At 45.1% G+C, this 15,420-nt stretch overlaps 1 protein-coding gene across 2 annotated transcripts in view; it reads left to right on the forward strand.

The window, feature by feature from the left end:
- The first annotated feature begins 2 nt into the window (after window positions 1–2).
- The window catches only part of NOC2L (NOC2 like nucleolar associated transcriptional repressor), a 52,702-nt gene continuing 37,284 nt past the window's right edge, over window positions 3–15,420 (forward strand). The window contains exons 1-11 of one of the 2 annotated variants that reach the window (XM_040587000.1): window positions 3–68; window positions 301–477; window positions 1,327–1,495; window positions 2,028–2,138; window positions 2,792–2,912; window positions 4,145–4,235; window positions 5,887–5,965; window positions 7,942–8,052; window positions 9,680–9,793; window positions 10,477–10,665; window positions 12,952–13,091. In XM_040587000.1, the coding sequence (XP_040442934.1) occupies window positions 49–68; window positions 301–477; window positions 1,327–1,495; window positions 2,028–2,138; window positions 2,792–2,912; window positions 4,145–4,235; window positions 5,887–5,965; window positions 7,942–8,052; window positions 9,680–9,793; window positions 10,477–10,665; window positions 12,952–13,091 (1,322 nt within the window). In that variant the 5' untranslated portion in view covers window positions 3–48. The remainder of the gene's footprint in view (window positions 69–300; window positions 478–1,326; window positions 1,496–2,027; window positions 2,139–2,791; window positions 2,913–4,144; window positions 4,236–5,886; window positions 5,966–7,941; window positions 8,053–9,679; window positions 9,794–10,476; window positions 10,666–12,951; window positions 13,092–15,420) is intronic. The other variant, XM_040587001.1, reaches the window with a different exon arrangement.

Here is a 15,420-nt window from a genome sequence, read left to right on the forward strand (position 1 = left end):
GCACTCTGGGAGCGGAAGCGGCGGCCGCGCGGGGCTGAGGCAGGCGGCATGGCAGCTGCCGGCAAGAGGTGAGCGGCGGCTTCGCGGGCCCGGGAGGCGGCGTGGGCCAGACCGCACCGCACCGCAGGCGGGGGGTCGCTGGAGGGCGGCAGCGGCGGGGCCCGCGGGGCGCTGCTGAACTGCGGTGCGGCTCGTCAGCCTCGCGCTGCCGGCCCCAAGGCCGCCGTGAGCGGGTATGTCCGGCGCTGCCGGCCCGGCTCCCCGCTGAGGTGCCCCCTTGTCCCCCTTCGCTGTCCCCAGGAGGCTTGCGGAGCTGAGCCTGGACGAGTTCCTTGCTGCCGGCTGCGAGTCGGAGCCTGACGGCGGCTCGGAGGAGGAGGAGGCGGCGGCCCGGCCCGGGCCGGGGGCCGCGGCGCGGCGGCGCGGGGAGGCGCAGCGGGCCGGCGCGGAGGGGCGGCGGGCCCGGCCGGCGGCCAGGTGAGGGAGCGCTGTCGGCACGGGCCGCCCGGGCCGCGGCCTCGTCCGCTCCGGGGCGGCTGGGCACGCCTTCAGCGCTTGTTTGGCCGCTTGCAGTTTCTACTTCTGCGTGCTTTTATAAGTAATGGTCGGGCTTCGTTGCAGCATCTGTCAAAGAATGAGCTAGTTCTGGGAGAAGCTGGGCCAGAGGCGTCTGAAAGGGCAGTGCTCAAGGTTGCAGTGTGGTGACAGGGTACAGAACGATCAGGTTTTCTGTCGTGCTCATGTCAACTCAGTAACTGCAGTGGAGAAGAGCTTGTGTGTGCTTTTAATCTCTTACAGGGGATGTTAGAGTCAGGCAGAGTTTACTTTGTTTTTCTTCAGTTTGTGCATATTTGCTTTTGTTGAAAGACACTGTAGTGTTTGCAAGACAGAAACCTACAAAGTAGTCCTTGGGCATTGCTAGAAGCCAAAACATTTCTTTAGCACTAGGTAAGATCTTACTAAGCTTTCACTGTCAAGTTTCTCTGGCACTACAGCTTTCAGTGTTCTTTATAAAAGCTTGCAAGAGCAATTCAGAGAAATTGAAACATACTTGGGTTTTTTGTTTTGCAAGGTGTTTTCATGACCTCTGATCAGTATCCCAATACAACCTGATAGCTTGCTGTCCAGATTTCTTAATTCTGAATGAAAATAATATTTCCCGAGTCCTCTAGAGTAGCTGTTAAATGGGATCCAGAACCCTGGTAAATCCGTCACCATTCAAATTAGCCCCAGGTATGCTTTAGTGCTCAGAAGTTGCTTGCTTTTCTTACAGCGTCAACAGAAATTTGAGCAATTAATAAATACATGTTAATTTTTGTCTACCAGGAAGAAGGGAAAGGCATCTGAACATAAGGATCAGCTCTCCCGGCTGAAGGACAAAGATCCTGAATTCTATAAGTTTTTGGAGGAAAATGATCGCACGTTGCTGAATTTTGATACTTCAGACAGTTCTGATGAGGAGGAGGCATTGCATATACCACCTGATACACTGGAGGTACTAGGCCCTATGGAATGTGGAAATCAATTATCTTAGTTACTTGCATGTTAAGTATTTGAGTTTCGGTGCAAGACCTAAGTATATTTGGGCTTATAGTGGCACAGGTGGCTGGGGAGCAGCTTCCCCAAAGATCATCTGCAGGTGCACAGGCTTGTAATCCAGAAGTCAGCTGTGGATTTGAACTGAGCATGAGGAGTTTGTTAAAGATAGTGAAAGTAGAGTCTCAGAGTGTATTTTTTCTGTGGCTTTGGTTTTGTGTTGCTTTTTCCAATGAGTTTATGATAGGCTTTCTCCTTGAGGTTTCATGTTATTGCACATTACATTTATGTAGCAAAGCTGCAGGGCTTAAGTAGCTTTTCTGAATTTGTAATACATCTAATTTCATTACTGCTTTGCACGAAGTGCTGATAGCAGCATTTAATAAAATTCACTGTGCCCTGCCTTCTTCTTCAGTAGCTACTCACAAAAGAGGTGGGGCCAGAAAAGATGCCTGTAAACCTTTTTTCAGTCTTGGTACTGACTTCTCTAGGAAGCAAGTGATGAAGATGAAGAAGAAGAGCATGAAAAAGTCAAACGGAAGAAAGCTACTTTCATCCCCGTGAGCTTGAAAATGGTTGAAGAATGGAAGAAAGCTGCAGAGGTGAGCAGGGAGTTGGAATATAGCACATTGAGTGTTCTTTAAACATTCTTTCACATGTCATTGCCTCTAAAAGACCAACTTCTGATTTATTCATCTTTCACAAAAATGTACAGAGAAGATGGATGTCCTACATACAAGGATGACATACTCCTACAGCTCTTGTTACTTCAGCGTGACTTATCTTTGCAGTTTTTGTTGGGCTGCAATATTATAGAATGCTTGTACTGCTTCTGAGGGAGAAGCTAGAGAAACTTTTGTGGCTCAGAAGAGGTCAAAACGGTTAACTTCTGATTTTTCACCCTCTTGCTAGCATTGTGCCAGAACATTTCAGTCACATTTTTAGTCGTAATGAGTAATTTTCTGCTTCTGAGGGGGATGGAAAGGTCAAACTGGATAGTTGCTTGCAGCTGATTGATTGCTTTTCAACCCCCAACCAATGAAGAGCCCTAAAAGCCTGTTTTAGAGCAAGTGAAGGCTACTACTATGTGTTAACACTGTCTTAATATTTTTTTCCTCCTTGTTAAAGTATGGAGCTATTCTTGCAATCAAACTTACGATGAATTCCAGTACTCCTCTCCCAATAAAGTAATTCAGAGTTTCAGAACATTGCTTTTTTTCCTCAGCAATCCTTTTTTTTTTTTTTCTTTCCCCAGAGAAGGCTAACGCCAAAACTTTTCCATGAAATCACTCAAGCCTTTAAAGCATCTGTAGCAACCACCAAAGGAGATAATGGTGGGGCTGATCCCAGCAAGTTTCAAGTCACTGATATGGCAGGTGAGTTTGTTGCCGTGCTGCTTCTGTGAGATAAGGGAAGTAATTCGGTAGGGAAGGTTTAGTTATTGGAAGAGAATAGGGATAAGTACTAACAGGAGTTAACTTACCCTTTCATAGGCTTCATTTCACTTAAGTAGCTTATCTTCCTGGTGGTGAGTCTGTGCAGTAGTATTTCTTCTGGTGTCTCAATGTGTAAACATACTTCTCTGCATGCCTGGAGCAGCTGGGCTTGCAGACTGCTGAGGGGAGTACCATCCTTAATTCACCAGACTACTTAGAGTGAAGCTGAAGTTACGTATTATTTATATACTTGTAGTGCACATTTTTTGGAATGTTTGCTGTGGCTTCTTGCTTTCCCTCTTAGAACTAATCCTACAGGACTATTTTAAGTCTTCTTACCAAATAATGTTTTATAACCACACAGCAGTTCAGAGTTCAGTTGTACAATGAAGTTCACATTCCCCTAGCCAGGACCTCTAGTGTCTAGATCTCCTCCTCTACAGGATTTTCATGCCTGTAGAACAAATGAGATGCACCTTCTCTCTCCAGCCTAGCCCTCTTTTGCATAAGCTCCAGGTTTTGCAGACAGTCCTGTTTAGACTCAAAACAGCATGGCTGAGAGGAAAACATTTTTGCTAGTGTCTCAGAGGATGTGACCTGCAGCCTACCTGCTTTTACCACCGAATTAGTAGGTACTTCTGCACTGTGTTTTATCAGCTTGTTATTGCATACCATCTAGAACTGGCACTGTGGGATGGGTCTACTTGTTCTCCTTAGACCTTTCTTGGCTGGCTTAGGGCTTTATATCTCTTTCATTGTTTTTGGTAAAATCTCATTCTTTAATGCAAGGGATTATATAGAATTCCCATGGTGTCAATTTCTGTGACTTTTTTTTATTAAAAAGTGCCTTTAATTTTCATTATGTTTTGGGGGGAGATTGGTGGTAGACTCCTAGTCATGGGTCAGGCTGCTGTTGTGCTTGGTGCTCTTTACTCAGAGGGCAAAGAGATGACTCCTGTGCTGGAAGGCTGTCAGTTGTAATCTTGCTGTCTAGAGAAAAAAAAGTCTAGGGTAAGACAAACTGGTGTTTTCTGGAAGCTTGAGGAAACACAGTAGTTCTGCTACGGGAATTACTGGCCTCAGTTCCTTGAGGAGCTCTTTTCAGATTAGCTGAGAAATCAGGAATATGTGAAAGATGATTTACAAATGCTTTGTTGACTTTTTTTAACCAGTGTTCAATGCCCTTGTATCCTTCTGTGTCCGGGATCTCTTCCGCTGCCTGCAGAAAGTGCTTCTTCTGAAAGCTCCAAAGAACAAACTAAAGTAAGTCTGAGATTTGAGAACTGCAGGTGAGAGAAAGGTGGGTGAGGCTTTTCATAACTGCAGCCTGGCTGTGAAGCTGGAAAAAGATGGCAGCTCTTCCCAAACACTAGCAAAGTTGCCTGATTATATTCACAGTCATCTTAGCCATGTTCTTCCTTTCTTCCACTGAAATATGTCCTCTAATACTAGACACCAGCCATTTGCAGAGGACAAGTGGCTTCAACAGAAAGAGATCTGGAGCTGCGTATGCTTGCCCTCAGGAGCATTGTGAGTTGGTTTTCAGAGGAAGGGACTAAGCCTTCTGCCTATATGTAGTCAGTGTCACAAGTGTGTGACTATTTAATCCAGGGCTTTAGCAGCTGTATTATGGCTTAGAGACTGGTGGTCTGAGAGAGCTGGATCATCTGAGTTTGAGCTGTTCACTGTGAGAGCGTGGATGGAATGGAAACAACCATGCAACTGGGCAAAGAATGGTGCAGTTCATATTTCTCCAGAATGGCGGCATTGGTTCAGTACCTTGGTGTCACGTTTGCTGACGCAATTTGATTTGACTAGAGAGGAGGAATGACAGTTTTGAAATCTCAGCTGCTGCCTAGATGCTGGGAGTTCTCTGGCTATTTTGTGGGCTGATGCTTAAAGCATTTCAGAGTCAGGCTGGGCACATAATTGAATAGGTAACAGCATGGCTTACCCAGCAGCAGCTGGAAAAAGGTAAGAGAATTCAGTAAGTACCAGTCTGAACTACTGCTGGGTGAACCAGTGCCATAGCTGGGGGCTATAAGCCTAGTTTCATAAAATAAGCTGTGAAGTTCCCAGTATGTTTTGCAAGCTGGAGCAGCCTTACTTAGTCTCTGTGCCTGTTTCCTACTAGACATTCACAGAAGCTTCAGTTCTGTGACACAGTTCTATTACTTACTTCATACTCTGAGCTCTTCTGGTTTTCCCATTGTTGGGTAGAGTGAGTATTGAGTGCCTTTCAGAAGCGCTTTCAGTTCCAGGATAATTTTTGTGGCAGTTATTTTTAATTTCCCTGTCACAGATGAAGGGAAGGGTGACCTAAACTTTAGATTCCTCGTAGACAGTGGTGCCTAGTCAGAGAAGTAAATTTCATTTCTTTGTGTAAGTATCAGTCTCTTTCCTCCCTAGGCCTGACATGTACAGACCATGTCTGAATTTTGGGGTGGCCTGGGGGCACAGCTTCATGAGTGCAGTGTCAAAAGTTTAGAAGAGACAGAACAAATGTCTTACAACTGGTTTGATCACAAAAATAGACTTTATTGCTACAAGCCAGCCTGCTCTGTTCTTGGGCAGTGGCTGCAAAATGCCTGACTAGAAATATCAGTGTGAGAGATTCAGGTCTCCACCAGGCTTTCTGGCTGTCATAGCTCCCTGTATCACACTTTCAGAGATCTAGGTACTCTGCTGGGAAGCTCTTTGAATTGAATTTTCTAATGCTGTGCTTCAGGCAGTTTTTACATAGTAGAAGTACTTTTCACCCGTAACAAAATTGTTACTTCTCTTAGTTCTTGTGTTGCAAGCAGTTTTTACTCACTGTCAGTATCAAGGAATTGAACTCTCTATTCTTTGTGCTGCTGAAATCTTTATTTGATGGGCTTTTTTAAAGCTAAACCCAATTCTCGCTCATTTCCAGAATGGTCCTTCCTTCCACCAGCCCGCTTTGGAGCAAAGTGCGACTGGATGTAAAAGCGTACCTCAGCTGTACCATTCAAGTAAGAAATTTCAGCACATTTGTGTTACTGGGGTTGGTCTCTGCCTTGCTGGGCTTTTGTTCAGGATACTTTTGGAATGAGGCAGATGGGCCTTTGCATCTGTAAACAACACTGCTGAAAGGAGAGCCAAACAATCAAGAAGATAATTAACAAAGCAGGTAACAATGTAACCTCAAGTGCTTTTCCCTTTGGAAAGACAGTTATTCCAGTTTGAGGGCAACTTCCAGGTCATCCCAATACTAGGAACCTTGGATATTGATTTCTGTGCCTTCTGTAGTGGAGAATAAATAAGACTTACTGGCTTAGAGTGTGGTGGGCAGAAGCAGACTTGCTGAGTCTCAGAGCCCTGGGCATCTGAGATTTGTGTGTCCATCCAGTTCCCTGTCTTGTTTTGGAAGTATTTGGTTGTAACAATTTGGAGGCCATAGGATGGCTAGGTCAGAATAGGTAGCCTGTAAAGAAGGGCTGGGTTAACGTTCTGGCAGTTCTTTCGGGCTTAGTTTGTCTGACAAATTAATACTTAACAGGCTTTAAAGTAGTTTGCAGTGCTGTGCTCCTGTATTGTGCTTTAGTTCAATTTTTGGCACTATGATCCTGCCACTTCTTGTAGTAAATACTAGGAAGTTGTTATGTTGATAACCTCGCATATGACATCTCCAAGTATAATTATGCTCCATCCTGCTAGGATGTCATATCTATCCAAAGCTGCTGATGTCTGGTGTTTCAGAGAATTCATGGATTATTTCTGAGGGAAACTGCTGCCTCCTGTTAAATTTTTTGTGTGCTTCATCATGCATTACCAAATTTGGAGTGGTAAAAACAATATTATTGAAATAATCATTCTTCAGAAGCTGAGGGAAGGGAATATAAGGAAAGAAAAAAAAAAAAGTGCTGATGTCTCTTAGCTGGAAGCTGGCAGAATGACTTAGCAAAAAGCATTTTGATCAGTAGAGCTTTTTTCTCAAGTTGTGGTGCTTCTTGCCAGCAGCAGGAGATTGCAGTAGAAAAGGGAAAGCTTTCAATGCAGTCCCATTGAAGTAAGTCCTGGTCCTGTGCTTACTTCTGAGTGCCCTCGGTCCCAGGCTTCACTACAGTGTTTTTATGACATTGTAGTTTCTGAACGGTACCTTTTCCTTTCCTTTTGGGGTGTGAGGGACTTCGCAGAAGAGACCTGCTCAGTCCAGAATCTTTGTAGTGCAAGAAGGAGAATGAGGAAGAAAGTTAAAAGTAGAAAAAAATGCCACTGCTTCCAGCAACTGGAACTGCAGGCAAGAGGGGACACTGCATCAGGCAGAACCTCTCACAAATTTAAGGGACTTTGAGTTTATAATTTTCTTTAGAAACTGCAAACATCTCTGGGTTTGGCTCCAGGTGAACTGAGCTGAACAATCTGGAAATACAAAGATACTGTTTCTTAATACTTTGTCTAACCTTTTCCCTGAGCTAGAGTTTGCCTCTTGATACCCAGTGGTATTTCAGCTTCCCATTAGAGAAATCCTAGTGAAATCCAGTAAGTTATGAGATAGCCCAGATGGTCTGTTTCTAAGTCTTGTGTAGACTGAGGGTGTCTTCATCGTGCTTTGACCATTTGTAGTGAGATGACAGAGGCATGGGTGCCATGCTATCTGTAAGATGTCTTAAACTGTATATACACTTAGCTTTTGCAGTATGCACAAGTGAGGCTTTAATGACTTTTATGTGGTGAGCTCAGGTGCTATTAGCCATCCAGGTCCAGTAGCCTGAGCTCACATTTACCAGGATGAGGTACTTTCAGGTGGGTTATTTAACCTGCCATGTGTCTGTTCCTCTCCTGATACTGGTTTTATGGGTTTGTTTGAGCCTTCCTAGGGAAGGCTGGTTTTCCAGTCCTTTGGTAACACAGAAATACTTGGAAACAGCAAAATACAGATGCTTAATGATAAAAGAAGAGGTGATTCCCATGCTAAATGTGACTGTGTTTTGTTTTCCTTCCATAGCTCCTGTCTTGTTTAACAGAAGCCTCAGTTGGTGCAGCAGTCCTTCAGCATGTCAATTCTATAGTGCCTTATTATTTGTCCTTTCCAAAGCAGTGTCGTGTACTTCTCAAGGTAAGGGGATCTGCTGTGATATGTCATTTGGATCTGAGGTACTTTCTTTACCCCTTTAGATGAGCCTCTCATGGTATTTGGCCTGGATCCTACGGTAGTTCATTCTCTTGTACTCCCCATTCATTTGCTTTTCTTTTGGTCCTGGAAAGGACTCCTGATTCTCTTACAGGCCCTCTAGGTGCCATAAACCATGGCCACACCGAGGTGAGTGGGCATGTGTCTGTGGGTAGCTGCTGCTAATCCCCATGAAAGCAGCATGGGGATGTTCTGGGGAAGCAGATGGAGTAATTGCTGCCTGTGTGTTGAGTCTGTGTGTATGTCTGTGATAGCATTTCACTCTCAAGAGCTGGGGGTGGAATATTTTTGCAGAAACTTCGTCCCAACTGCTGAGCACTTGAGAACAACAAAGGAGGCGTGAAAGAACAGAAGAGGGCAACAGGGTCACATTTAAATGAGCAGCTGTGACACAAAATTTAAATGAGGCTGGGAACCCTTTGATGATAAAGATGACTGGTATACAGAGATGGGAGGCTGGTACACCTCATATCTGAAGGTCTAGCAGTCTGCTTACTGCTGCAGTAGGGATTTTTGAGTAGGCTTTTACAGCCCTGTAGCTGGAATCTTTCTGATGTCCTGTACAGTTCATTAGTGTAGATAAGGAAACTAGTTTTTGGAGGCATCAGCCATGATTGTGGTCCTACTCTACCAGATGCTTCCTGTAGGGCCAGACAAGTCCAAGTGAATCTATGCTCTGAACAGGCAAATGCAGGCATGCCTGGGAAGAACAAAATCTATTAATTTGCTTTTCAAAAAGTTGAGGTGACAGATCAGTGTATGATCGCTTTATACAGTGCAGAAATGTGTGAAAATTCAGATTGATGAGTTCACGTCAGTGGTGGCAGTCTATGAGCCCAGACCTCTATGCAGACTAACCTCCTACTCTCCAGCTGGTATTTTTATGGTGGACTGGGTGCTTGTCATCATGTCTGTACTAGAGTGACTGAGGATATGTCTCGGCATAAGTGCTGCCATACATGGGTCCTGTCTCAGGGTTCAAACCCTGCTGCTACTCTACTGTTTGAATTAATACGGTGAATGTCCAGGCAACTAGAATTAAGTCAATACTACTGTATTTGTACAACACACTGTAATTGTGGTGTAGCTGTATTGCAGAATTCAGTGTAAGACAAAAATTTTTTGTTGAGCTGGAAGATATATTGGCCAGATGTGTAATCTGCTGTGGTGTTGCTGTCTAGTGGATGGTGAGGAAGCTTTGCAAAGCCTAGGACATTGAGTTGCACGCGCAGGCTGGTGCCTATGCTCAGAAGCTCAAATGTGTATTTAGGCACATGAATAAAAGTGCATGTATTTTTCAGAGATGCTAGTTTTGAACAGTCTCCTTTATTGCTTGTGGAAACATCAACCTCACCTTTTGTGTGGTCTCACAGGTAGAGTGTGAGGACAGAATGGCTGTTGTGACTGATTCTGTGATGATACAGCCTGACATCTTTGTATCATCTTCCTCCTTGCTTTTTTGGCATGAAGGAGGGAAGCTCAGGCCTGTCTATAACCAGGAAAGGGCTCTTTGTCCCTTCACTTATCTGTATGTTTTTATTTTCCATTCCAGCAAACAATTAATTTGTGGAGCACAGGTGAGGAAACAGTAAGAGTGCTGGCCTTCCTTGTGCTGAACAAGATCTGCCGCTACAAGAAAGACGTGTACCTAAGTCCCTTACTCAAGGTAAGGCTGGTACTTGCTGTACTCTGCAGCGTTTCTTACTCCTGTTCTATGTGAAGACCTTAGAGCATGAGCTGCAGCCTATTAGGTAGGATAGCTGCTGGAGATGGTGCTGGCTACCTTCAGTAAGTTAAACAGGGAAGAAATTCTGTGTTAGGTCAGGATAATATCCTGCTTCCCACTACTGCCCTTCCTGCTGGAGGCACACAGGGTCATGGAGAGCAGGGAGGGCCTCTGGTACTCAGCTGTCTGCTGGATGAATACACATTTTCCCAATTCTTGAGGGCTTTCCTCAAGTGCTGACACACTACTCGGCACTATTGAGCTGCTCTGATCTTTCAGGTAATAGCTGAGGTTCCCAAGTGTAGTTTGCTTAGGTACCACTGTTACAGAAAGAAGACTGGCCAGCCATAAACATGTATGGCTCAAGGGCATCCCACAGTTCTCTGTTCTGGCAGAGAAGTAATGGTAGGGGCATCTCCATGCTCTGTGCTAAACAGATTCTTTCCTGTCTCCCATCAAGTAGTAGTAGCCTGGACTGTTACTTCTGCATATTCATTGAAGTGACTTGTCTTTATGAAAGGAACGTTTCACCCCTGGTTTGGACATACCTGGGTGGGGAGGGTTAGTGAAAGAATGTTTGTAATCTGTTTCATGCGGTTCGTATCTCATCCTTTCCTGCACAGCAAATGTACATCGCATTTGTGAAGAATTCCAGATTCACCTCTCCCAATGTCCTGCCCATGATCAACTTCATGCAGCGCACGCTGACAGAGATGTATGCTATGGACACACATACCTCTTACCAGCACGCCTTCATCTATATCCGTCAGCTTGCCATTCACTTGCGTAGTGCAATGACAATAAAGAAGAAGGTGGGTACCTGTCAGTGTGGAAGGAGTGAGTATACCCTCATATGGGGAACGTGTGGAGAAGGGAAAATCACAGGAGGTACTCCAGGCTTTTGGTAGTGTCTCTAAAGTGTCACTACTTGTGTCTGACCTGTTTTAAAATGTGCCAAGGAATTTTTTTGCCAGAGGCTGGGAGCTTCAGAGGTCACCTTGTAGTTGCCTGTGCTAGTCTGGAATTTCAGCAAGGGAGGAGAGAAAAGGCAACTGCAGGGTGGGAGTCACATTTCTCTCCCCAGCTTGCAAGTGTTTGATGCACCTTCCATCTTCTGCCTTGGGCACCCTTTTTCCACTCTGTGAAGCTGCCATTTGCAGCCTCTGTTGCAAAACCTCAAGGTAAAGAAGATTAAGGACCATCCTGGTGTGTGTATCTTTCCAATGAAGTGTGTACTGTTTAAAGGACTAAATTGAACAAAGCAGCTCAGACCTTGTGGGAGCAGCCCTGATTTCAACCACCTCCAGTCTGACCTCGGAAATCTGAGTCAGATTGCTAATCCTGGCTTTATTCATGTTTAGCAAAACAGACCCCTATAGATTAATTGTTCAGCTGCTCTCAAACATTGCAGGATTGGTGGCCAGTTAAATCTCCTGGCTGTTCAGACATGGGGATAAATGAAGTCTGGGCTGCATATGCCTTAATTGGATTGCATTGGCTTCTTACACCCTCTGTTGTGGCCCAGACAAGAACTAAATCCCCTTGATTTCACAGCTGGGGAGGGTTGTAGGAACTTTAAATACAACAGCACAACCAAAATTTACAAATCCAAGCAATAAGCCAATTTAAACTGGGTGGTTGTGGAAGGTGATTACAAGAGCAGATTGCTTATCTGTGCAACAGAAGCTGAGAACAAAGCTTCTCGGTATATCTTGGTGAGCTGGGAGAGCTCTACCACTTCCAGCTGCAGCTTAAGTCCCTATTGCAAGGTTTGGTCTGGTAGCTGCAGTTGAGGGCTCTGTACTTGTTTCAGGACTTGTGCATCATGCTTCATCCATGCAAAAGAGGAGGTGACCTGGGCCTTGAAAATCTGTCTGAAACACAGGCTGGAGCTGAGGCATCTTGTTAAGTGTGACCTCCTAGGTTCTTGATGCAGTTCTAGGGACTATGTGGGCCTGCAGAACTCTTTGGAAAGGTGGTGTCCTTAAGGGACTCCGGCACTCTTGTAGGCCTTTATTTAATCTGGCACTATGAGCTGCTTAAGCACGTGGCAGGGAGAGCAAGGGCTTGCCCAAACATTCTTGAAGGCAGAGTCTCTTGGATCTGTGCAGGACTTGACCCACACCTACCTATACTATGAGCCAGCCTGAAATGCCAGCTCAGTGTGTCATTGCATTTCAGGCATGCTGCTGGCCTATTGCGTTGGTTTTGCTGGTAACCATGAAGACTGACTGAGAGACAGAACTGAACGTTTGTTCTCAGCCCTGCTGTCTGTCATTTCTACTCCGCAGTTGAAAAAAAAAATGAAACTGTACTGGGTAGCGTGTTTTCCAAAAACATGGAGGAGTGTTGGGTTGATCATTTGGTACTTGCTTTGACAGTGAATGTTTATAGGAACATCTTTAAAACGAGCACTAATATACTGCCTTTCAGAGTTAGTAGGGCAGCTGTTTGGGGGTTTTAATTAATACAGCTGAGGGAAGCGAAGCCTCAGGTTGGGAGGACAAGCTGCTATGTAGCAACCAAAGGAATCTGAGTGCAGAGAGGGGAAATCCAGCTTAATTTAAGAAATTGTTCTAGCTTGAATCTGTAGTGTAGTTTTACACACCCTTCCCCCCCCACACCCTCTGGTCTGTAGAGGCCAGAAGGCAATTTACAAGGGTGTCAGAGGGGTACTACTTTCCAGCCTTCCTCCCTGTGGGAGACCAGGGACTGTCACAGGGACTGTGGGTAAATGGAACAATTAAAGGTTTCCTAATGCTTGGCCACATCCCACTGTCTGCTGTGAGCTGGGTCATTAAATCATCCTTCTCAAATGAGCCATGCTTGTGAAGAAAAGCAGTCTGTGTGGTGCTCATTATTTCCTTCAAGGCACTAACCAGTACCAAATCGTAATGTTGCCAGCGCAGCAACTTGCTGGATGGTGGGTCAGCCACTAGCATCAAAGGGACAGCTAGTATGTTAGTTACTCCTCTAAACAGTACACAGTGTCCTCTTGGAGAATGCTTGATAAAATGAGTCCTGTAGAGAAACCAGACTGAGCTCCTCTCAAATGCCACATTATCAAGTTTGTGCCTGTGTTTTTCCCTTTTCTGCAGGAAAACTTCCAGTCTGTTTATAACTGGCAGTATATTCACTGCCTGTATTTCTGGTGTCGGGTTCTCAGCACAATCTATCCCAGTGAGGTCATGGAGCCGTTGATCTATCCTTTGACGCAGGTCATCATTGGCTGTATAAAGTAAGTAGGATTTTTTTTTTCTTCTTTTGGCTATACTTCTCTTTCTTCATGTGGCAGAGCAGTTTCTAAGGGATGTTACAGTTACGTGATTTGGATTTAACCTTGCATTGTAAGGCATCGCCTGAGAGCTGCTTTTGATTAGAGTATTTCAGCTGAAGATGTGTTGTGAGCACTGGTAGGTTTAGGTGCTGACAGAGCTGTGGTGTAGGTTATTCTTTCCTAGGCTAAATTCTCAGTATAAGAGAAACTGCTGTCTGAATAGCCTGGATGGATTATCCTCCCAGTGTATAAAGTGGCAAGGAAAAACGGACTGACTTGCCTCAAGACCTAACAATGCCAAAGTACAGAACCAAGTCCTCATCTCTAGCTTGGTAAATACAGTTAGAAGATGCATTTTGGTGCATATTTGTTAGAAATTGAATTACTAGGACATATTTATTGCTTTTAGTATGTCCCTGCTGAGAATTTCTTTCTCTGTTTCCCATCAGTTTATATATGAAATGTTTGTGCTTAGAAATGGCTGTTAATAATGAGCATTGAGGGAATTTCTGAATCTCTCATGATCTCTGCAATCCTGTTAGCGCTGTTAACCAGATTCTTGGCTTTAAAACACCACCCGCCTGGTCTTGAAAAACTCCCAAGTGGTGATGAAGTTAAGCAGATTTAAACGATCATTAGAGTATACACATCCCTCTTCCCATCCCCCATGTGCACAGGCTGCTTAGCACTGCTGTTGTAGAGCTTCAGTTGTCCTGTGGATGAATCTACATAGTCTTCTACCTGTCCAGGCAGATAAATTGGCTATCTGGGGCTAAGGAAAGGTGAATGGGGTGGATCTTAGTAGGAGCAGCAGATACATTTTTTAGCATCTGTGATGGACAGGACTGTTTGGCATGAAGTACATTTACTGTCTGACAAGGCTTTAAAGATTTGGGAACCTGACAGATGGGTTCTAGGGTTGGGAAGATAGAAGTAGATAGCACCCTAACTGAGCCAAGCTAGTGTTTGGGATATAAAAGGCGGGTAGGTGGGTTAGCAGATGTGAGAATGATGTGGCATGGTGGGCTACACGGTGGTGGGCTACACAGAAGGAGCTACCCAGTGGCTCCTTCCTGAGTATAGGCAACCTCTTCTCAACGTTGGTGGCTGTGCTGTCCACACTGAGGCTAGCGAGAGTCAGTCAGTCTCTGTGCCACATCCCTGGTGTAGATACATCTGTAGCAACCCTGTGTTAGAGCAGAACTCGGGTTGTTTGTGTTTGAGTTGAGAGGAGAAAATAATCTAGCTTACAGGTCAAGGGCTTCGTGTACCATTCTGTGCACTTCTGGAAGACCCATTTAGGGGTATACAACTGCTTGAGGGCTGCTTAGTACCTGACTGCTGAGCTGAACCTCTCTCTTTGTTTCTCTGGGCTGCTCAGCTTTGAGAGGGGTGTCTATGTGACCAGGTGGTGGGGCAGGATGCTGTGTAACACCTGGAATAGCTCCTTTCACTTCTGCTCTTGATGTGGTGGTGTGCTGTGGGGTGCATCTGGAGGGTGGTACTGCCGGAGTGGGCTCCCCCGGTGCCTTTTGTGCCGGGAGGTGGCGCCTGGCTCCAGCGCAAGGGCAGTGAGCAGGGTGTCTGTCGGCTCCTTATGCCGTGCTGGCCTCTTAGGTGAGAGGGATGGGGAGAAACCACCATCCATCACAGGCTTTTTGCTCTAAGCAAGGACCAGGGCAGAATTTCAAAAGCGATTAAAGAAAACTAGCAGAAGGCTGCTAAAATCAACATTAGCTCCCTCATTTTCTTGCTGCTGCTTCTTGCTTTCTGGCATATAAAATGCATTGAAACTATTTAGAATAATAAGTATTTAAGGAATGGACCCCATCTGTGTCTGGCAGTCACCTGTGTTCAAGATGTGGTCCAGGGAAGTTAGACTGCTAAATGGAGAAGTGCTGGAACTGATGGTTTCTGACTTCTGTGATGCTGGGAGGAGCCTCATTGCTGAGTATGCTCGTGGAATTGCCATGTAATAATGAGCGGTGCTGTTCTCACAAACAGCTGAAAGGTTGCAGTTAGTTTGACCAGTGGGGCAGTGTTGTAGGTGTTGCAGGGTTAGTAGAACATGGAAATTTCCACCTGCTTTTCTCTGCCTCTGTAGTCCATTAGTTAATCCTTTGGATCTGTGCACTTGCATTTGTCCTAGCTGATGGTTGTTTTTCTTTGCAGCAGGGTTGTTGCAGAAGCTCCTGTTCTGGTATCCCTTTTCCCCTCATCCCATAAAGTGTTTTTCTAACCATGTCTGCTTGGATTTCTACCTTGCTTCCAGTCTAAGCTATAAAAATGA

Source organism: Falco naumanni, chromosome 3 (genome assembly GCF_017639655.2).
Source record: "Falco naumanni isolate bFalNau1 chromosome 3, bFalNau1.pat, whole genome shotgun sequence".
Taxonomy (NCBI): Eukaryota; Metazoa; Chordata; class Aves; order Falconiformes; family Falconidae; genus Falco; species Falco naumanni.